The 24042-nt window shown below is 40.9% G+C and overlaps 1 protein-coding gene across 1 annotated transcript; it reads right to left on the reverse strand.

Annotated features, from left to right (window-relative positions):
• Positions 1 to 1231: 1231 nt before the first annotated feature.
• Positions 1232 to 23232, reverse strand: LOC125232799. Its single transcript, XM_048138579.1, has 4 exons — positions 23018 to 23232; positions 3057 to 3212; positions 2363 to 2521; positions 1232 to 1975 (listed from the first exon to the last, which is right to left on the reverse strand). The coding sequence occupies exons 1-4, from the start codon at positions 23021 to 23023 to the stop codon at positions 1820 to 1822; spliced, it is 477 nt and encodes a 158-aa protein (XP_047994536.1). The 5' UTR covers positions 23024 to 23232; the 3' UTR covers positions 1232 to 1819.
• Between the last annotated feature and the right edge of the window lie 810 nt (positions 23233 to 24042).

Consider the following 24042-nt stretch of genomic DNA (forward strand, 5'->3'; position numbering starts at 1 on the left):
AAAACCCCGATGTAACCCTAATGACTCATAAGCTACTATTCGATCATTTATGTCATTGTCAAAAATAACGATACTTCAAGCAAAAATGTCATTTTTACCCTAAAATATCCGATCTACTAATATTGCCCCTATATAAAACTGTTTTCTTACAAAGTTTAAATCGACATGTTTGTTACTTGTCTAACTTGTCTATACAATTGCCAACAATATAAAATGTAACAAAACTGCGAGGTTTGAGGCGAGACCGCAAAAGTTGTGGCGAAACTTGTACCGACAAGCTACACATGTAAATCCACCGTCCAACTTTCCGACGGTGCACAGATAATAAAAGTACAGAACTGTTTGTCATAGTATTTCATGCAACTGGCGTTTAAAAGAGATCAAAAAAGAGGAGTGGCGTGGGTAACAATTTGAGAAGCCAAAAATTGATGATAATGACACCTCTAGTGTTTTTTGACTCAGTTAAACGCCGTTTGTAAAATTCGTAAAAGTTATTCTAGAAAACTATTAGAAACTAAGTGCACGGTCGTAGAAAATGTATTATAATATCAATACGACATTTCGTACATAAGTTCCGAAAAACTCATTGTATGAGCTGGCATTTAAATCGTATTTAAATATTGTATATTCAAAAAAGAATATCAAATTACGATCATAAATTAGGATGTGTCTGAACACAATATGTCAAAAATCGCATGCAATTTCACACGCCATCTCAATGAGCCTTAAACCTATAATAAAGTAGAACTGCTGTCGCTATATTAGTCTACCTATCCACCTGCCTTGACCGGCAAAGTTGCTCGACGGACGTACAAACTGAATTACAATGCAAACTACATTATATATATATACATTTACACTATAGAAATAGACAACGTTCGACGAATATTAAATACTGTCTGAAAACTTTAAGCATGACCCTTTCTATGAAGGAGTTACATTGACAAACTAACGTTGGTGTTAGTTTATCTACGAACATTGGGATCGGAAACTGGTTTAAGAATCAACTTAGTTATCCCCTTTTCGATCCTACACTGAGAGAAAATACAACCAGTTTTCATGTTCGTTCAACAAGTTTTTTGGTTAAAATAGCGCCTACGTGCTCTTTGGTTCAAACAACAAGCTACTTGTCATTTGAATCGGCAATATATTTGAATCAACATGTCGATTTTATAAAAACAACCTGACACATATTGTTTTAAACATACGTTTTTTTCCTGTAAAATGTTCGAAACGTCAGTATGAATTGTAAATTCATTATACGCGATTTAATCCGTTTCCATAGTTTTATTTCGTACGTAGAAAACAGCTATTATATGTATTCCGGCCTGCGCTTGTTTCCCGCACAGAAAGGAAGAATACCACGGATTTCCACTTGTTACGATCCTGAGATACCTCTTTGACCTCTTTCGCCTTTTTAATTTCAATGAATTCCTTATAGATACAAGCCCGCCGGTTTAATGAGCACCTGAACTAGTCTTTTTTTAGGATTTCCCAGATTTTATCGGCGAAATTCCCCGTGCCTCCTGCTGTGCCTCCTTTCAACTGCTATTTTTGTTCCTTCCTCATTATCTTTGCCAGCCTTTTTAGTCATCCCTCCCTTTCACGTATCCAAACCATTACAATGTGCCTTTTACATTTTTTTCACATCTTAAGATACACTTTTTTTTATAATAAATGGGCTTACTCTTGGCCACAGACTAGCCAAAGGCAAAGACGTGGCCTACGATGGAGTGAGCTCGCCCAGAAGATGCCTGTTCACTTATACACATTCTCTTATCAGCTTGTTGCTGTTGTTTCTTAAGAGCTGTCTACAAACTTAAGACCTCTTAATAGTAAATATGGTAGAAATCTTAGCAACAAGGTCCTGCGTGGGCAGCTGGTTAAATACCAACTCGATCTTTCCCTTCTCAAAGAGCAGGATATTCGGAAATTTCTCCGAAGGTAGCGTTGTGTTCAAAAACTCGTATAGTCCCTAAAAGGAAGAAATGATTTTGTAGTAGAATGCTGATTGAGAGATTCTTACTTATTTCGATGTTTGTTTGACTTTGATTTTAACTGTACTTATAGCCTGGCAAAAAAGAGTAAAAAATAATTAGGGGCGCCACCATATATACCTCTTTGCATGTGGCAACTATTTTGACACTTCTAGTGGTAAGTGTTGCTATGATAAAAAAAAAAGTTCCATTTCTAGCCTTTTTTGCCAAGTTGTACCTCACAATACAAGCTTTAGCTTACTGTGTTACAATGTAGATTTACGTAAGTATCATAACCCTTCGGGCGTGAAAACAAAAGCCAATATAAATATTACATGCCCGACCTACATTACGAAAAAAGGTTTAACAACACCGAAGATACATACCGGTGGGAAAGGGCAGGACTTTCCATGTTTCCTTAAAATCTGGCTAAACATTTTCCCGAAGTATTGGTCCCGTTGGAAGAGATCGCATAACTTCAGTTTTATCTCCACTAGGCTGCGTTTGTATTGGTTGTTCTGGCCTTCGTAGAATAGCAAATTAATCTGCGAATAATAAATTGAAATATATATCCAGTAAACTACTCTTAAATATATTCTAAGCCTTGATTGATTTATATTTTAAAGTTTAGTTCTTACATGATTTTGTTTACAGTATTGAATTATAATTTATAAAGGGAGACTGGGGAGCGTATGATACAAATGAAGGAAAGAATTAACTTCGGGTCGTATCAGCAAGTCAAACTGAAGGCAGACGACCGGCACAAATGGAAGATTCGCCTCCCTGAGAGGCTCTCAAGCACGCGAGGCCGCAGGCCGAGCTCCGGACAGACAGTGCTCCCACGCAGAACAATAATAAAAGTGTCTAAAAAGCGAAAAGCTTCGAAACCTAGCGAAGGCCGAAGGTCGAGCTCCGCGTAAGGCCAAAGGCCAAGAGCGTCTCTGAGAAGGTCCTAAGCACGCGAGGCCGCAGCCCAAGCTCCGGACAGAGAGTGCTCCCGCGCAGAACAATAATAAAAGTCTGGTGACTCTTAAATGAATGATGGTGATGATTGAATTATTAGTAATAATTATAAAATACCGTGATATTATTTCCAAAAGTATGTCTAAGGCCAGCAACTAGATTGTAGTAGTAGGCGCTTCTCCTTCCGTACCGTACGACCCTTGTTGATAAATTATACAAGTATTTTTCATTGGCGTATTCCACTTCAGTGCGTTCGGGAATGATTAGAATGCTCTAAAACAAGGGTAAAGTATTAATTTACAAATTTATTAAATAAATATACTCTGAGTAATACTTATTAAAGAATATGGACGTACAGTCAACCAATTGGAACCCTAGGCCACTGTAGAACTATGTCATAGTGACGTTATAAACCAGATTGTAAGAATTACTGCTTGTCAATTTGACATGGTTGTAGAGTGGCCTAGGGTTTCAATTGGTTGACTGTACTTACGCAAAAATATTCCAATCCATATGCATTTGTTATTGAAATGAACTACTTTCGTTTTTGATTCATGGGGTTTCTGATACAACTCAATGATAATTTCATGTAGATTAGAACGTTTTGGTGACATACATACTTCCAAATTACGATTGCATTTCAAGATGACCCAATACTTTGACGTAACAAATAACCCCGCAGCAAACATAGGGAAAAAGTGGTTTCAGTCAAATCGCATGAAATTTTAGTATGATGTAGAATTAAGTCTGCTAATTATTTTTTTATAAGGGCACAACTCTCTCTGACTTATACTTTCGAAAATAATTAATTTAATTGTTGTTGTACATCCTAAGGACTTCTCCTACCTGGCTGTACGAGGATGATGTTCTAAAATTGGATGATACCATTAAATCTGCGTTGGAGTCTATTATCAATGTGCGCCTGAGCGATTCGCAGTGGTGTCAGGCTTCCCTTCCGGTTCGTCATGGTGGGCTGGGTATACGGCGCTGTCGGGAAGTGGGTGTGGTGGCGTTCCTTGCTTCGGCTCATGGGACTGTGGGGCTTGTTGCTCGCATTTTGTCCTGTAATGGTGACAATACCCATGTACCTTTTGTAGGTGAAGCTTTTTCTAGGTGGTCCACTGTTTGCCAGAGTAACGAGCGCCCGGATAACCTCGGCTCCCAGAGAGCATGGGATGATATCTTGTGCAAAGAAATTTGTACAACTTTGGTGGGCAGCGCGGCAGGATCGGACTTAGCGCGTCTCAAAGCTGTAACGAGTCCTGAATCCGGAGCGTGGCTCCACGCTTTACCTTCCCCTCAGCTAGGCACCATGCTGGATAACGATTCTTTGAGAATAGCGGTGGCCTTGCGGTTGGGTTGTAAGGTGTGTGAGCCGCACCGGTGCATTTGTGGCGTCATTGTCGAGGAGGATGGTCACCATGGGCTTAGTTGCCAAAGGTGCGCAGGGCGTTTTTCTAGGCATCACACGATTCATGACGTGGTTCGCCGGGCTTTTGTGGCAGCCAACATTCCTTGCGTGTTAGAACCTCCAGGGTTATCTCGCACGGACGGCAAGAGGCCAGACGGACTCACGTTGGTTCCGTGGCAGAAGGGTCAGTGCCTATTGTTGGACGCCACGTGTGTGAGTACTTTTGCTCCGTCCCACCTTGGCCTCACAATTAAGTCTGCTGGGTCAGCTGCAGAGTTTGCAGCTAGACTCAAGCACGCAAAGTACAGCGCCCTGGAAGCAATGTACAAATTTGTGCCACTTGCTGTGGAGACGGCGGGACCCTGGGGAACTGAGGCTAAAGCCTTTGTTAGGGAACTTGGTCGCCGACTTAGGGATAGGGGCTGCGATCCGCGTTCCGGGTCGTATCTGGTGCAGGGGATTTCATTGGCTATACAGCGTGGAAATGCTGCTAGTGTGATGGGAACCTTTGGGCCCGGTACGACTCGGGCGGGTCCTAGTTAGTTTGCGCGTATGTTGTTGTTGCAATAACCCACATATGGGTAAATGACGAAGCCTGTTGCGGATAGCTTTATTGTTTGTGTGTAAGGACGACGCCTGTTGCTGATTTATGGCTGTAACCTCATGACGAATCCTGCGTTGCGGATAATGGGTTGTAAAATATTTAGTGTTATTTTTGTCCAATAAATAATTGTATTTAATTGTTTTATACAAAATATATGTAAATTACCTATTTTATTTACGTAATTCCTCCTCTTTGCTCTGTTTTGCATAGAGTTCGTAACATAGATAACTGATAAAATGAAAGTCAATGTGACAGACAGCTACATTATAAAGATGATTTATTATTTTCGATAATTACGTACTAATTATAAGCACATTTTAATTAAGCACAACACTTATGTTAAGCATACTAGATGATGGCAGCAAGAAATCTTTCCTTTGTCTGCAATAATCTTGTCGCTCCTCGGGGTTTGAGACGTATTCCAATCGACAACCTACAGAAAGTCGATATTGCAATCCGATATCGGGAAACTATTAATAACTGTCAGTAACTGTCAGTGAGTATCATTTAGATATATTGATTTCTAAAAACACGTCGCGTAAATAGAAAAATATATACTTGATTATTTCTGAAAGTATAAGTCTGAGGGAGTTGTGCCCTTATAAAAAAATAATCAGGAGACTTAAATCTACATCATACTAAAATTTCATGCGATTTGACTGAAACCACTTTTTCCCTATGTTTGCTGCGGGGTTCTTTCAATTCACCGAAATCGAATACAAATAAAATCTACCAAAAATCTAAAATAAACGATGACCACGTGCTTATTATTTGAGCCATGCATGCCTAGGCCTAGGCCAATCTGTGTAGCATTGTTCTATAGGTATTTAGGTATCAGCAGCGGCTGGTCCATACAAGCCGATTCCCACCGGCTTGCCTAAAATTGATTACTAGTAAAGTACCTAATGTTAAGGTATGTTTCATTTTGCTCAATGTTGCCTAGCAGAAATTTTCACCAGCCGCCACTGTTAGGTATCTAAGAAATAATGTAGAAATCGGATGAGTACAAATTTAATTTCACTTACCAATGATTCCAAATTAAATGATGAAAAAAGAAAAAAATAATACATGTATATTATGAAACATGACGACATTGTAATAAAAGTTTATAAAATTATAAATTCATAAATATACATTTGATATGGAAAAACAATCAAATTAATACTTAATCGACATTTAATTTGTTTACATATGTGTACCGAACGCTATAATAAGTAGTAAACAATTTGTATTTTATTTTTATATAAATGACTTTTTTTTTTTTTATTAACAATTTATAGTTATTTGAAATACATGTCCAAAAAAAAAGCCTTAACTAAAAATAATTACAAACACTAATTAGTCAATACCGCTCCGCACCGCCTCCGGTGCAAAAGTGCCCATAATGCTTGCGGCATTACCCCGTTGGATCGCTATGGCCAGCCTTTGCACCAGAAACGATTCGGAGCGCGGGTCTTTATTATATATTTTTATATAAAGACTTTATTATATATTTTTATATAAAGACAGCCGGTTCGGTAATCACCTATTCGGATTCAATAAATATTGCAATAAATTGGTCAAATCAAAGTTATCAGTCATCAATAATTTTACCGATCGGTTATCTACAATACAATGACAATGATTAGTTTACCAAGCGTTGGCTAGGTACCCATTACCAGCCTGCGTAGCCGAATGTCCAAACGCTTACGGTAATATCGTTATCGTACCTGGGTACGTAGCCGAATGGCACAAACGCTCACGAAACGAAACGCTCGTAGATATCTATCTCTATCGCTCTTGCGTATTGGCGCGACAGAGCCAGACTACCTTTCGCGGCGTTTCGTATTCGTTTCGCGTCGGAGAAATGCCATTCGTTTGGCTGATTCAATCAAATATCTTTTAACAAGTTTGACCTTGTTGTTCGAACAAATTCGACTTGCATCATCAACATTGTGATTCATTCCGTTTACTAAAATACTTTTGTTTCAAACGTATAAAGCCGCAACAAGTCGAACTTGTTAAATTCACAATGCAAATTTCTCTTAGTGTAGTAGGTATCAATAATTAATATCGCTCTTTCTTATCGGCGCGACAAAGCCGGACTGCGTTTCGATGGGCTTCTATAAAGTCACATAAATATTTATTTATTTAAACTTGATTGCACAAAAATACACAAAAATGTAGAAATGGCGGAGTTAATGCCAAAAGGCATTATCTACCAGTCAACCATAGGGCCAAACAGAGATTCAATAAAACCGGCCAAGAGCGTGTCGGGCCACGCTCAGTGTAGGGTTCCGTAGTTTTCCGTATTTTTCTCAAAAACTACTGAACCTATCAAGTTCAAAACAATTTTCCTAAAAAGTATTTATAAAGTTCTACTTTTGTGATTTTTTTCATATTTTTTAAACATATGGTTCAAAAGTTAGAGGGTGGGGACGCACTTTTTTTTCCTTTAGGAGCGATTATTTCCGAAAATATTAATATTATAAAAAAAAAATCTTAGCAAACCCTTATTCATTTTTAGGGTTCCGTAGTCAACTAGGAACCCTTATAGTTTCGCCATGTCTGTCTGTCCGTCCGTCCGTCCGTCCGTCCGTCCGTCCGTCCGTCCGCGGATAATCTCAGTAACTGTTAGCACTAGAAAGCTGAAATTTGGTACCAATATGTATATCAATCACGCCAACAAAGTGCAAAAATAAAAAATGGAAAAAAATGTTTTATTAGGGTACCCCCCCTACATGTAAAGTGGGGGCTGATATTTTTTTCATTCCAACCCCGACGTGTGATATATTGTTGGATAGGTATTTAAAAATTAATAAGGGTTTACTAAGATCATTTTTTGATAATATTAATATTTTCGGAAATAATCGCTCCTAAAGAAAAAAAGTGCGTCCCCCCTCTAACTTTTGAACCACATGTTTAAAAAATATGAAAAAAATCAGAAAAGTAGAACTTTATAAAGACTTTCTAGGAAAATTATTTTGAACTTGATAGGTTTAGTAGTTTTTGAGAAAAATACGGAAAACTACGGAACCCTACACTGAGCGTGGCCCGACACGCTCTTGGCCGGTTTTTAATACCTATCCAACAATATATCACACGTTGGGGTTGGGATGAAAAAAAATATCAGCCCCCACTTTACATGTAGGGGGGGTACCCTAATAAAACATTTTTTTCCATTTTTTATTTTTGCACTTTGTTGGCGTGATTGATATACATATTGGTACCAAATTTCAGCTTTCTAGTGCTAACAGTTACTGAGATTATCCGCGGACGGACGGACGGACGGACGGACGGACGGACGGACGGACAGACAGACATGGCGAAACTATAAGGGTTCCTAGTTGACTACGGAACCCTAAAAATGAATAAGGGTTTGCTAAGATTTTTTTTTTATAATATTAATATTTTCGGAAATAATCGCTCCTAAAGGAAAAAAAAGTGCGTCCCCCCCCTCTAACTTTTGAACCACATGTTTAAAAAATATGAAAAAAATCAGAAAAGTAGAACTTTATAAAGACTTTCTAGGAAAATTATTTTGAACTTGATAGGTTTAGTAGTTTTTGAGAAAAATACGGAAAACTACGGAACCCTACACTGAGCGTGGCCCGACACGCTCTTGGCCGGTTTTTAATACCTATCCAACAATATATCACACGTTGGGGTTGGGATGAAAAAAAATATCAGCCCCCACTTTACATGTAGGGCGGGTACTATAATAAAATACTTTTTTCCACTTTTTATTGTTGCACTTTGTTGGCGTGATTGATATACTATATTGGTACCAAATTTCAGCTTTCTAGTGCTAACTGTTACTGAGATTATCCGCGGACGGACGGACGGACGGACGGACAGACAGACAGACATGGCGAAACTATAAGGGTTCCTAGTTGACTACGGAACCCTAAAAAATGGTGCAGAGAGAAAACAAAAAGGTGATGTACTAAGAAGAAAATCAAACTACATATATGTATAGACTACACATAAAATAAATAAATAAATAATAAAAAAAGCTTTATTTGTTCCACACATACTTAAAACATAAATGAGAAATAATTAACAATAAGAGAAAAAAAAATTAACTTAAAATAAATGTGGGCCCCTTAAGGGTAAAAGCCTCATAGACTACACATACTTTTACATAAATAGATATTTATAATTAATATTTCAAATATTACATATAATACATACAATGAAATACATATAATATTGATGGATATTATTCGAACTCTTGTTTTAGAAAGTGCTTGCATAACAACCGCTTAAATGAAAACTTACTTGGAGCTTGTCGGATACTCAGCGGGAGTGAATTCCAAAGGCGACTAAGTAGCTAGAATACTATCAGCATCGACCCGCGATTTATGCTTCATGAGCGTATCGTAGCTAGCTCTCTCTTCCTCTTTTGTACTAGTGCGACAGAGCCAGACTGTGTGTCGATCGCCACGTAGCGTCAACGATTGTCGCTTCAGCTAGCCTAACTGACCCCGTAGCCGAATGGCATTTCTGCGAAACTATAGTCTGGCTCTGTCGTGCCAATACGCAAGAGCAATAGAGATAGATAGCTGCGAAAGAGAAGAGATATTATCGTGAGCGCAAAGACTATAAAGTCTAAGAAAAAAACGTACCCCAGTACCATACAGAAAAAGGTACGGTGGTCTAGTTGGCATTACACCTTTGGGGTAGGCTCAGCTAGATGGCGCTAATATTAATATTTGACATTTTAACACATATCAAGCTAAGAATATGGGCCAAATTGTCAAAACTGAGGTTCAAAAGTTTTAAGCCTGGGTCAAGAGACGGCAGTCTGTGCACTGTGATTACACATTTTACTTCGACAGTCTCTATAATACTCGATCCTCTTTGCGTGAGCGTTTCGTGAGCGTTTCTCCATTCGTCTACGCACACTGGAACGACAATCGTTGATGCTAGAACCCGATCGAAACGCAGTCTGGGGGGTTACCATGACGTACTACGGTACTAAAGACGTTCAGTTTAGGTTCAGAGAAAGGGACACAGCTATAGCAGTTACATAGCTCCGTCCCTCTTTCTCAACCTAAACTGAACGGCTTTCGCACGTCATGGTAACCCCCCTGGTCATCACACCTCGGACACTAGCGATCAAATCTATGAAAGAGGCGCGTTCCTAGCGCAGTCTAAGCTCGTGTAGGTGAACGCGTACCGTGCTTGTATGCGAGATATGACAGGTCGACTGTTCTAGTTTTTGACAGTAACTGTGAGGTAACCGAGAGCGGGTGGACGGCACTTTCAGCGGGGAGCGGGAGTGCCCATACTGTACCGGCTCGGCCACCAGTGGGTCTTGTCATTTTTTCTTTCGTTTATGATTTGAGTTTTTATAACGCTACTTGATACCGTGAACGTCATTTAAAATATCATTAATTGTACGTTAAATTAAAATATCATTAAGTGCAAAAATACGTATCGAAATAATCGTCTCATAAATATGGTACTACGCTCTTATTACATCGGACTAAGATGCTAATAGGACATATTTTTGAGTAAGATTGTGTACACCCATATTTTTACACTTGACGTATATCGAAAATAGCCACCTTAATAATTTACTAGGACTAACGCCGTGTCTTGCGTGGGCGATGGTCGCGCGACCGTCGCGCGACCGTCGCCGTCGCGTCTCATACTTCCATTAGGTTTGATTTCGTATGCGTCGCATCGCCGTCGCGCGACCGTCGCCGACGCAAGCCACGGCGTAACAATTATTACATAGATTTTCCTAATGCTATCTAGTAATGTATTTTAAAAGGGAAAAACTCTTGGTATAAGTACAGCAAGCTCATTAGGCAGAATAACTCGCTAATTACCTAAAGTAATTAGGTCTGGTACCTGTAGGCTTGTAGCCGCTAATGAATTACGTGGTTGAATGAAATTTAAGGTTTAAGTGTAATAGTCTGTAGGGATCGTTTCACGAAAACTGGCAGGAATGGAACGAACAAAACTTTGATTGTATGTATAAGCAAAGAGGATCGAGTATTATAGAGAGTTACTGTCGAAGTAAAAATGTGTAATCACAGTGCAAAGACTGCCATCTCTTGACACAGGCTTAAAACTTTTGAACCTCAGTTTTGACAATTTGGCCCATATCGTCCTATTACTGCAAATACCTACTATGTGACTTTTTGTCAAAATGCCTTTTTTTATACCATTAGAAATGTTTTTTCAATATCTACAAACTCATCCGACACATGTTTTGATACGACCTCGCATTCAAAAGATAGCTAAACCATAACGTAACATATTGGTAGTTTCTTGGCATTCTAAACAGGCAAAATCCGATATGTGTATGTTAATACGTTAATTAATGTTTTCGCCTCCAGGTAAAAAGTTCAACTGGCATATAGCGTTTTTTTGCATCATAATTTTATGAAATATTAACTAATTTATTTTCAGAGAAAACATTCTACATACTCATATTAGTTTTTTGCTGTATAGTATTTCTATTAAGTTATGTTTTTTTACGCCAGGTAAAATATGCCAAACATTTTTAGCATATTTTTCCAGAACTTCTTTGAATTCATTAACAACAATATCTTACTGCCACAACATTATACCGCGCCCTAATAGGTTTTACCTTGTATAGGTTTGCTCCGACAACTCAAAACTCTACAGGAAGAACCAACTAAGCGTGCTCGCGAGCTTCGCGCCGTAGCTAACTTCACTCAGTTGCTGCTCACGCGCCGATAAGACAATTTGTTTTTATTATGTTTTGTTGTTCGATAAACAGTTTAAAAGCCTATTTTATTGTCTGTTTATGATAAAAATGAATTCAAGAAGCAGAAGGCTCGTTAGACTGGCAACGGGAAATAAGGATTCAGACCGTAAGTAATAAATATACTAATAAGTAACCGTAAGTAATAAGTAACTTAAGTTTGAGGTTAATATTATTGAAATGTTCAGGGCATTATTATGCCACATTTGGATACATACTAATAACCATTGAACATAAAGATAATACTAACATTATTTGAACTGCATTTAGAGAGTGTTAGTGTAATATTTTGGATGGAATAATATATGTAGTCAGTTAAATACTCAAGGTGACCAGCACACCGGCCGGTTGCTAGGCGGGTAAGATTTCGTTAAAGTAACAATACAATACAAATACTCTTTATTGCACACCTTGATAAAATACAACAATACAAAACAAGGAAGCAACACAAACAAAGGTAAAGAACAGGCGGTCTTATCGCTAAAGAGCGATTTCTTCCAGACAACCTTAAGGTAGCGGAAATTGATAAATTTACATTATGTCAGTAGGTGTCAACAAATTTGAAGAAATAAACTTATCGCACAATACAGACTAAAAAATATAAAATACATAAACTTACATACATAAAGATAAATAACTATATGCATAAATATATAAATAAATACACATATAATAGTTTGTAGTAGAAAGTCTCTTGAAAGATTCAGGAGACTGAGCACGTTTTATGTCATAAGGTAGGGAATTCCAAAGTCGCACAGCTTGAAAAGTAAAAGAATGATTATAGAATTTTGAAGTAGAGGAGGGGACAGAAAGAATTAAATTCTGGGCGCACCTAGTGGAACAGAGATAACTAAAGCGATTTTTAAGATAGCGGGGAGTAGCAGGGTTAAATAGGATAGAATACAGAAGAGAAAAAATGTGAAAGGTACGACGAAGACGGATAGGGAACCACTTGAGCTGCAAACGGAAGTGAGATACATAATTACATAGTCAAGGTCATATTTGCGTAACCAAAATATAAACTGAATGCAGACGTTTTGGATATTCTCAAGCTTACTAAGTTGATCCTCAGTGAGATCGAGATAGGCAAAATCAGCGTAATCCAAAATGGGAAAGAGAAGTGTTTGTGCGAGGGCAATTTTGGTAGGAATCGGGAGGAAGTTACGTAGTAAGATATTTGCGGCAGTTGGTTCTCTTAGGAAAGAGAACCAACTGCCGCAAATATCTTCCTGCTGACTTTGCTCGACTGAAGTCCCCAGGATAACGTACTGTCAATGATGATGCCAAGGATCTTTACTTGTTGCGAATATGGAATCAGAACGGCATCAAAATAAATAGGGGGAACATTGGCAAAGTCTAATCGGGAAAGTAGTTTTGGGCTCCCAATAAGAATGGCTTGGGTTTTTGGGACAGTTCTGCTCAGACTTTCCGACTCCGAGTGACCGAAGAAACTTCCACGCTTTCGCCGGGTCACTATTTTCGACGGATTGGTGAATATGGCGTCTTTGAGCATCGCGAGTGATGGTGCTGCAGCGGTTGCGTAAGGCGTGGTAGCGAAATTTATTCGCTTCCGTGGGGTTGGATTTGTATCTGGCTTTGGCAAAGTTCTTTTTGTCTAATAATGCCTTGATGCCCGGAGTAAGCCAGGGAGCAGGACGGTGCTTGACTTTGATCGAAAGGACTGAGCGTGTACGTCGTAGAGTTGAGTCAAAAATGAATTAAAAAGTGAGACCTGGTCATCTACAGTTGCAGCTCTAGAGACAGCACCCCAGTCAATTTTCGATGCATCGTCTCGAAGTTTACTGATATTCATCCTACCAAAATTACGCTGACGAAGTATCTTACTTTTAAATTTAGGAGGCCTGACTTTATAAGACAAGTAAAGAAAGTCATGGTATGAGAAAGCATCAGCCGAATACAGCCGCATTTAGCGACATGAGAAAGTGAAGATGTGAGAGTGAGATCCAAGAGAGAAGGGGTGCAATTTGGAAAATGACGAGTTGGGCCAGAAGGAAGTATATTTAACAACCCCAATTCAGTGGACCCGCCACCGACCCCTGAAAATACATTACCATGCCTGCAATTGTGCCAATTGTACAACAAGCCATTGGCAATCTCATCAGCCAAGAAGAATGATTTAGTTGGCCTTTGCGACTAAGGGGTCATTCCTGAGGAGTACCATGAATGGTTTCGGTCACTTAAATGTGATACTACCATAATAGATCGTGTACCGGATGTTGCAGCGAGCGAATCCAGTAGTGAAGAAGAGGATGATTAATGTTCTTTATGCTTTTTTCTTAATAAATTCATTTTTCATTCTCTTGGGCTTTGTATATTTTGACAAACTTCAAACAATAGTACATTTACCTGATATATTAAATAAATAATAAACTTACAAAAGCACCTTATTTACCAAAAAAATGCATTTTAAGTTACCTCTAGTGAAGATAAGGAGCCTTAAATTTCATACTGCAATATTTCCTACAGGTAAAACCTTGTATGTCATTGGCAATTTCCACTGAATTTGACAATAAATTCAAAATGAATGCCTTTTTTTATTATTTTGTATCTTATTACAATAGTTTACGCAAAATTGAGCTTAATCTAATAGAAATTCTGTCTTATATGCTGTTCCTGAGTAAAAATGGCGAAAAAATGTTTCTACAGCCAAAACCTATTAAGTGCACCACATTTTTATTTATATTGTATTTTTACCCCCTATACATCAAAACTTAGGGACTTTTCTTGATTGAGTAATAATCAAAATAATGCAAACTATCGAATATAACAATATAAACCATAATTTGACCTTGTTTAAATATAAAAAAATACATCCAAACTTTAAAATGCGGATATCTCAAAACGACTTTTTTACAGATAGGAGGTATTTGCAGTAATAGGACGATATTCTTAGCTTGATATGTGTTAAAATGTCTAGGAAAATTGTTTTGAACTTGATAGGTTCAGTAGTTTTTGAGAAAAATACAGAAAACTACGGAACCCTACACTGAGCGTGGCCCGACACGCTCTTGGCCGGTTTTTTCTGTATGGTACTGAGGTACAGTCAAGTGTAAAAATATGGGTGCGTACAACTTATCAAAAATATGTCCCATAGCACTTTATGTCGGCGGTATAAGGTCTCGGTACATATTTTTGAGCGGATAAAATCGATACGTATTTTTGCACTTGACTGTACGTTTTTTTCTTAGACTTTATCTGTCTATACGGAGTTATATTATGTCTTTGGTATAAGGTACAGCGGGGCAAACCTCGACTGGGGGGCAAATGTAACTGGTCCGAGTGTTCATCCAGGTCTTACACTAGTTGAAAGAAAAGGGTATGAGTGACACCTGTTTCGATATAAAATATATACAGGTGTAACTGGCACTGAAGCTTTAGTAGTTTCGTGTGTTCTGCCTACCCCTTTATGGGATACAGGCGTGATTGTATGTATGTATGTATGTATGTATGTATGTAACTGAGCCATTTTTTTCAAAGTTGTCCACCCCACTTTTTTTGTAACATGGGTATTTTTTACGCGATTAATACTCAAAATCGCGAGCTCTTTCGATCCTGATAGGAGAAAAAAAATGTTCCAAGATTTCCATACATTTTTTCGAACCTTCCATTCCGTTACCGCCATACAAAATGTATGAAAAAATGGTAACGGAATGGGAAAAAATCTTGGGACACTTTTTTTCTCCTATTAGAATTGAAAGAGCTCGCGATTCTGAGTGGAAACCACATAAAAATTTTCAAATCCAAAAAAAAAGTGAGGTGGACAACTTTGAAAAAAAATGGCCCAACCGTCAAGAGTTACCATTTTATTGGTTGATCTGTCTAGCTCACACAGTATGGAACTAAAACCAGACATTTCATACATTCTTTGTGACGTTCTCGATATAGAGTAACGTTTTAGAAACCGATAGTGATAGCACAGAAAATAGGTTGATCCACTTCAAATTATAAAACTGGATTAGGTGACCCATTGTAGTTAGGACTTCATTTTCTTAACTTCATGTTGGAAGAAAATAATATTGAAAATGTATTGGTTTCGCTAGTTTTACATTTCGTTTTTGAGGCAGCCAGAAAAGTGAACCCACGATGCCTTTTAAATAATAATACAGTATAATATCCAGCACTTCGATGGTCCAAACATCCTTTTTATACTACGTCGGTGGCAAACAAGCATACGCTCCGCCTGATGGAAAGCGGTCACCGTCACCTATCGCCTGCAACTCAAGGAGTGCCACGCGCGCGTTGCCAACCCATTAGAAACTTGTACCACAGTATAATAAACAGTACTATCGTACAGTATGGCCACTCCCGCTCCCCGCTGAAAGTGCCGCCCACCCCCTCTCGGTTACCTCACAGTTACCACCTGTCAAAAACGCGAACAGTCGACCTGTCATATCTCACCCATAAAAACATGGTACGTTCACCTACACGAGCTTAGAATGCACGAATGTGTGCTAGGAACGTATCTCTTTCATATATTTATTTTGATCGCCAGTGTCCGAGATGTGCTTGTACACTTCTTTTTGCTGTGTTAAGTACACAGCAATAAAAAGTGTATCCATCTACTTTCATATTTGACGACCGGTCTGGCTCAGTCGGTAGTGACCCTGCCTGCTAAGCCGCGGTCCTGGGTTCGAATCCCGGTAAGGGCATTTATTTGTGTGATGAGCACAGATATTATGTTCCTGAGTAATGAATGTTTTCTATGTATATAAGTATGTATTTATCTATTTAAGTATATAAATATATCGTCGCTTAGCACCCATAGTACAAGCTTTGCTTAGTTTGGGGCTAAGTTGATCTGTGTAAGGTGTCCCCAATATTTATTTATATTTATTTACCACTCGTTTTATAACATTGCTTGCCCTCCGCATTACATGCCCATATCATGCTAATCTACTTCCTCTCACCTCTGTCACTGGCGCTACTCTCAGGCTTCCTCTTAATACACTCGTTCCGAATCAGGGACCGGACAACCCCTTCCGCGCTACAAGCCTTTCATTGGGAATCCCTAACGTAAGGACGACCCAATCGAGAGACTCTCCCTTTCGAACTGCAAGCCCATTCATTTGACTAGCCCTTACAAAAAACTTAGCAAAACAATAAAGCTAGCCCTGTGCATTGGCTTACCGCTATCCGATACGGCTTGCAAGCCTTTAATAAGGGTTACCCTTATTTTAAGCGCTATTTATAAGGCTTTCCCTTTTGTTAAAGCGTAGTCGAGCCTTGCGTGAAAGAGACAGGATTATGAATCTAAGCTAGTGTAAGAACAGGAAGGAAAATGCGCTGTTGCCACTCCGCACTATGCGCCCCATTTTTAATTTTGCAACGAAACATGTTTTCGTTGGATAAAAGTAGAACACGGCTAGAAATTATTTTTAATGAACTGGGAGTCAAAGGGACTGATGGATCGCCCGATGGTAAACGATCATCGTCGCCCATAGATAAGTATGTATGTTCGTACGTATGAATGTATGTAGGTATGTATGAATGTATGAAGGTATGTATGTATGAATATAATTATGTAAATAAGTATGTATGCATGTAAATAAATAAAAAAAAAATAAAAAAATGTTTATTTATCAGCTCACAAAGTTGCTCAAAAATATACAGTGTTGGCCGAAAATCAATACAATTAACCATTAACATTACACGTTGAAAACGTTAATTGCCAACATAAAAACAAGCCGTTTTCGTCATCGGACTTGTCTTGATGAGTACTTGTGTGAGCAGTAACCAAGGTAGAGCTGATGCTGAACACTGGCTATTCCTAGGGGAACTCGGGTTTTGTGCAACATAGGCAAACGCTGTTTTCGTCATCGGACTTATCTTGATGAGTACTTGAGTGAGCAGTAACCAAGGTAGAGCTGATGCTGAACCCTGGCTATTCCTAGGGGAACTCGGGTTTCGTGCAACATAGGCAAACGCTGTTTTCGTCATCGGACTTGTATTGATGAGTACTTGAGTGAGCAGTAACCAAGGTAGAGCTGATGCTGAACCCTGACTATTCCTAGGGGAACTCGGGTTTCGTGCAACATAGGCAAACGCTGTTTTCGTCATCGGACTTGTATTGATGAGTACTTGAGTGAGCAGTAACCAAGGTAGAGCTGATGCTGAACCCTGGCTTTTCCCAGGGGAACGCGGGTTTGGCGTAACATAGGCAAGCGCTGTTTTCGTCATCTGACTTGTCTTGATGAGTACTTGTGTGAGCAGTAACGAAGGTAGAGCTGATGCTGAACCCTGGCTTTTCCCAGGGGAACGCGGGTTTGGAGTAACATAGGCAAGCGCTGTTTTCGTCATCGGACTTGTCTTGATGAGTACTTGTGTGAGCAGTAACCAAGGTAGAGCTGATGCTGAACCCTGGCTATTCATAGGGGAACTCGGGTTTCGTGCAACATAGGCAAACGCTGTTTTCGTCATCGGACTTGTATTGATGAGTACTTGAGTGAGCAGTAACCAAGGTAGAGCTGATGCTGAACCCTGGCTATTCCTAGGGGAACTCGGGTTTCGTGCAACATAGGCAAACGCTGTTTTCGTCATCGGACTTGTATTGATGAGTACTTGAGTGAGCAGTAACCAAGGTAGAGCTGATGCTGAACCCTGACTATTCCTAGGGGAACTCGGGTTTCGTGCAACATAGGCAAACGCTGTTTTCGTCATCGGACTTGTATTGATGAGTACTTGAGTGAGCAGTAACCAAGGTAGAGCTGATGCTGAACCCTGGCTTTTCCCAGGGGAACGCGGGTTTGGCGTAACATAGGCAAGCGCTGTTTTCGTCATCTGACTTGTCTTGATGAGTACTTGTGTGAGCAGTAACGAAGGTAGAGCTGATGCTGAACCCTGGCTTTTCCCAGGGGAACGCGGGTTTGGAGTAACATAGGCAAGCGCTGTTTTCGTCATCGGACTTGTCTTGATGAGTACTTGTGTGAGCAGTAACCAAGGTAGAGCTGATGCTGAACCCTGGCTATTCATAGGGGAACTCGGGTTTCGTGCAACACACGCAAACGCTGTTTTCGTCATCGGACTTGTCTTGATGAGTACTTGAGTGAGCAGTAACCAATATAGAGCTGATGCTGAACCCTGGCTATTCCTAAGGGAACTCGGGTTTCGTGCAACATAGTCAAACGCTGTTTTCGTCATCGGACTTGTCTTGATGAGTACTTGAGTGAGCAGTAACCAAGGTAGAGCTGATGCTGAACCCTGGCTTTTCCCAGGGGAACGCGGGTTTGGAGTAACATAGGCAAGCGCTGTTTTCGTCATTGGACTTGTTTTGATGAGTACTTATGTGAGCAGTAACCAAGGTAGAGCTGATGCTGAACCCTGGCTATTCCTAAGGGAACTCGGGTATCGTGCAACATAGGCAAACGCTGTTTTCGTCATCGGACTTGTATTGATGAGTACTTGTGTGAGCAGTAACCAAGGTAGAGCTGATGCTGAACCCTGGCTATTCCTAGGGGAACTCGGGTTTTGTGCAACATAGGCAAACGCTGTTTTCGTCATCGGACTTGTATTGATGAGTACTTGAGTGAGCAGTAACCAAGGTAGAGCTGATGCTGAACCCTGGCTTTTCCCAGGGGAACGCGGGTTTGGAGTAACATAGGCAAGCGCTGTTTTCGTCATCAGACTTGTCTTGATGAGTACTTGTGTGAGCAGTAACCAAGGTAGAGCTGATGCTGAACCCTGACTATTCCTAGGGGAACTCGGGTTTCGTTTAACATACGCAAACGCTGTTTTCGTCATCGGACTTGTCTTGATGAGTACTTGAGTGAGCAGTAACCAAGGTAAAGCTGATGCTGAACCCTGGCTATTCCTAAGGGAACTCGGGTTTCGTGCAACATGGTCAAACGCTGTTTTTGTCATCGGACTTGTCTTGATGAGTACTTGAGTGAGCAGTAACCAAAGTAGAGCTGATGCTGAACCCTGGTTATTCCTAGGGGAACTCGGGTTTCGTGCAACATACGCAAACGCTGTTTTCGTCATCGGAATTGTGTTGATGAGTACTGGTAAAGCTGATGTTGAACCCTTGCTGTACCTAGGGGAACATAGGTTTGGTGCAACATAGACAAACCCGGTTTTCGTTATAGGCCCTGCCTTAATGAGGACTTGGGTGCGCAGTACCCAAGCCAGCGCTGTAGCTGAGACCTGGTGGTACCTAGGGGCACTCAGGTTTAAGACAAGTCCGATGACGGAAACAGCGTTTGCCTGGGTTACACTAAACCCGAGTTCCCCTAGATGCAGCCAGGGTTCAGCATCAGCTGGACTTCGGGTACTGCTCACTCGAGTACTCATCAAGACAAGTCCGATGACGAAAACAGCGTTTGCCTGTGTTACACTATACCCGAATTCCCCTAGGTGCAGCCAGGGTTCAGCATCAGCTGGACTTCGGGTACTGCTCACTCGAGTACTCATCAAGACAAGTCCGATGACGAAAACAGCGTTTGCCTGTGTTACACTAAACCCGAGTTCCCCTAGGTGCAGCCAGGGTTCAGCATTAGCTGGATTTCGGGTACTGCTCACTCGAGTACTCATCAAGACAAGTCCGATGATGAAAACAGCGTTTGCCTGTGTTACACTAAACCCGAGTTCCCCTAGGTGCAGCCTGGGTTCAGCATCAACTGGACTTCGGGTACTGCTCACTCGAGTACTCATCAAGACAAGTCCGATGACGAAAACAGCGTTTGCCTGTGTTACACTAAACCCGAGTTCCCATAGGTGCAGCCAGGGTTCTGCATCAGCTGGACTTTGGGTACTGCTCACTCGAGTACTCATCAACACAAGTCCGATGACGAAAACAGCGTTTGCCTGTGTTACACTAAACCCGAGTTCCCCTAGATGCAGCCAGGGTTCAGCATCAGCTGGACTTCGGGTAATGCTCACTCGAGTACTCATCAAGACTAGTCCGATGACGAAAACAGCGTTTGCCTGTGTTACACTAAACCCGAGTTCCCCTAGATGCAACCAGGGTTCAGCATCAGCTGGACTTCGGGTACTGCTCACTCGAGTACTCATCATGACAAGTCCGATGACGAAAACAGCGTTTGCCTGTGTTACACTAAACCCGAGTTCCCCTAGATGCAGCCAGGGTTCAGCATCAGCTGGACTTCAGGTACTGCTCACTCGAGTACTCATCAAGACAAGTCCGATGACGAAAACAGCGTTTGCCTGTGTTACACTTAACCCGAGTTCCCCTAGATGCAGCCAGGGTTCAGCATCAGCTGGACTTCGGGTAATGCTCACTCGAGTACTCATCAAGACAAGTCCGATGACGAAAACAGCGTTTGCCTGTGTTACACTAAACCCGAGTTCCCCTAGATGCAGCCAGGGTTCAGCATCAGCTGGACTTCGGGTACTGCTCACTCGAGTACTCATCATGACAAGTCCGATGACGAAAACAGCGTTTGCCTGTGTTACACTAAACCCGAGTTCCCCTAGATGCAGCCAGGGTTCAGCATCAGCTGGACTTCAGGTACTGCTCACTCGAGTACTCATCAAGACAAGTCCGATGACGAAAACAGCGTTTGCCTGTGTTACACTAAACCCGAGTTCCCCTAGATGCAGCCAGGGTTCAGCATCAGCTGGACTTCGGGTAATGCTCACTCGAGTACTCATCAAGACAAGTCCGATGACGAAAACAGCGTTTGCCTGTGTTACACTAAACCCGAGTTCCCCTAGATGCAGCCAGGGTTCAGCATCAGCTGGACTTCGGGTACTGCTCACTCGAGTACTCATCATGACAAGTCCGATGACGAAAACAGCGTTTGCCTGTGTTACACTAAACCCGAGTTCCCCTAGATGCAGCCAGGGTTCAGCATCAGCTGGACTTCGGGTACTGCTCACTCGAGTACTCATCATGACAAGTCCGATGACGAAAACAGCGTTGGCCTGTGTTACACTAAACCCGAGTTCCCCTAGGTGCAGCCAAAGTTCAGCATCAGCTGGACTTCGGGTACTGCTCACTCGAGTACTCATCAAGACAAGTCCGATGACGAAACCAGCGTTTGCCTGTGTTACACTAAACCCGAGTTCCCCTAGGTACAGCCAGGGTTCAGCATCAGCTGGACTTCGGGTACTGCTCACTCGAGTACTCATCAAGACAAGTCCGATGACGAAAACCGCGTTTGCCTGTATTACACTAAACCCGAGTTCCCCTAGGTGTAGCCAGGGTTCAGCATCAGCTAGACTTCGGGTACTCATCAAGACAAGTCCGATAAAAAAAACCGGCCAAGAGCGTGTCGGGCCACGCTCAGTGTAGGGTTCCGAAGTTTTCCATATTTTTCTCAAAAACTACTGAACCTATCAAGTTCAAAACAATTTTCCTAGAAAGTCTTTACAAAGTTCTACTTTTGTGATTTTTTTCATATTTTTTAAAAGTTCAAAAGTTAAAGGGGGGGGGGGGGGACCGACTTTTTTTCCTTTAGGAGCGATTATTTCCGAAAATATTTATATTATCAAAAAACAATCTTAGTAAACCCTTATTTATTTTTAAATACCTATCCAATAATATATCACACGTTGGGGTTGGAATGAAAAAAAATTATCAGCCCCCACTTTACATGTAGGGGGGGTACCCTAATAAAACATTTTTTTCCATTTTTTATTTTTGCACTCTGTTGGCGTGATTGATATACATCATATTGGGACCAAATTTCAGCTTTCTAGTGCTAACGGTTACTGAGATTATCCGCGGACGGACGGACGGACGGACGGACGGACAGACATACATGGCGAAATTATAAGGGTTCCTAGTTGACTACGGAACCCTAAAAAGCAGCGTTTGCCTGTGTTACACCTGAGCAAAGCAGGAGCCTATCATAACTTTAAGTATTTGGTATTGAAAATTGAACCTTATTTTATCTACAGCCGTTTCCATCAAACAGAAACGCGCAAATATCACACACAGTGCCGCCGTAGGTAACGATCGTATGTTATTTCGTTCGGAGTAATGTGTGCTTTATGAGCGAGGTACAGGATTTAAACTCGCACGATATGCTCTATAAGGGAAAGCAAATAAAACCCAATATAAGGCTTACCCTTATGGCGTTAGGCTGAGCCGATGATAAGGGTTTTGAAAGGGTATTGGGCTATTTTAGGTAAGCGCTTTCGTTAGGGCTTTAAAAGCAAAATGAAAGGGTATCGCGTCAAAAGGGTAGGGTAAGTTAAGCCTAACGAAATACCCATACAAAACCCCGTATAAGGGATAGCGGGCCGGTCCCTGTTCCGAATCCTATCCAATCTTGTCACACCACACATCCATCGCAACATTCTCATTTCATTCACATGCAGTCTTCTCTCATCATTAATCTTGGTGGCACATCACTCACTTCCATTGTATGAGCTTCATTTGTTTGACATGCACTCCGCACTCCCTGCGACGCTGTACCCAATATGAGCGTGCACTTCAGCGTCAAGAATTTGCCCCATCTCGACGGTTACTGAATTGGTTTTCCGTGTAGGTTTCTGAATACGCTCCTGGCCTGAAACTAAATAAAAGCGTCAAGAACGTGCTCGGGTTCGCAATAGGTTGTTAGTTTATTCAATTTCTTTGTCTTTGCGACATTTAAATTATTGTGAAAGTGTTTTTATTTATACATATTATTAGCCATTGGTTGGACGCTGCGATACCGGACATGGTAGATGTACTTACTCATACGCATGTTGGCTTAGCTTTACCTTGGGACTTGGTTGTTCTGTGTACGGGTAGAATATTCTATAACATTTAAATTTGTAATTACCTAATTTTGCAGCCGTTGTTAAGTACAGATGTAGTGCGTAAAGCTTTTAATTTTCTTCGTATCTTTACGCAAACGTAAAAACGTGTCATGCTTTTTCAGTCAGTCTTCAGTACAAGACTGGAATGAGCTCCTAGTATGGGGTGGTTCTTCAAAAAAGGAGTGTACAAGTTTCTACTGGGTCGGCTACACCCCTTGAGTTGCAGGCGTCCATAGGTTACGGTGACCGCTTACCATTAGGCGGGCCGTATACCTGTTTGCCAACGATGTGGTATAAAAAAAGACGTACTGACACTGTCTAAACTAGCATGACAAACACTTTAAGAACTAGTTCGACCTCCTAACTGAATCAAACCATGTGATTACCAGCTAGCGAAGAGAGATGGCGCCACCATGTTCACTCTCTACATCTCTCTTCGGTAGCTCGTAATCACATGGTTTGATTCAGTTAGGAGGTCGAACTAGTTCCGGTTCTACCTCAGAGATGGCCAGGAGGTGCCATAAGCCTTCGGTAATTGTGTCATATACTTGAAAATTGCGACCCTTGCCGCCGTGACCGGTTGGCTGAGTGGTTCAGGCATCCGTGGCTATAACCGAGTACGCTGGTTTGAATCCAG

Source organism: Leguminivora glycinivorella, chromosome 13 (genome assembly GCF_023078275.1).
Source record: "Leguminivora glycinivorella isolate SPB_JAAS2020 chromosome 13, LegGlyc_1.1, whole genome shotgun sequence".
Taxonomy (NCBI): domain Eukaryota; kingdom Metazoa; phylum Arthropoda; class Insecta; order Lepidoptera; family Tortricidae; genus Leguminivora; species Leguminivora glycinivorella.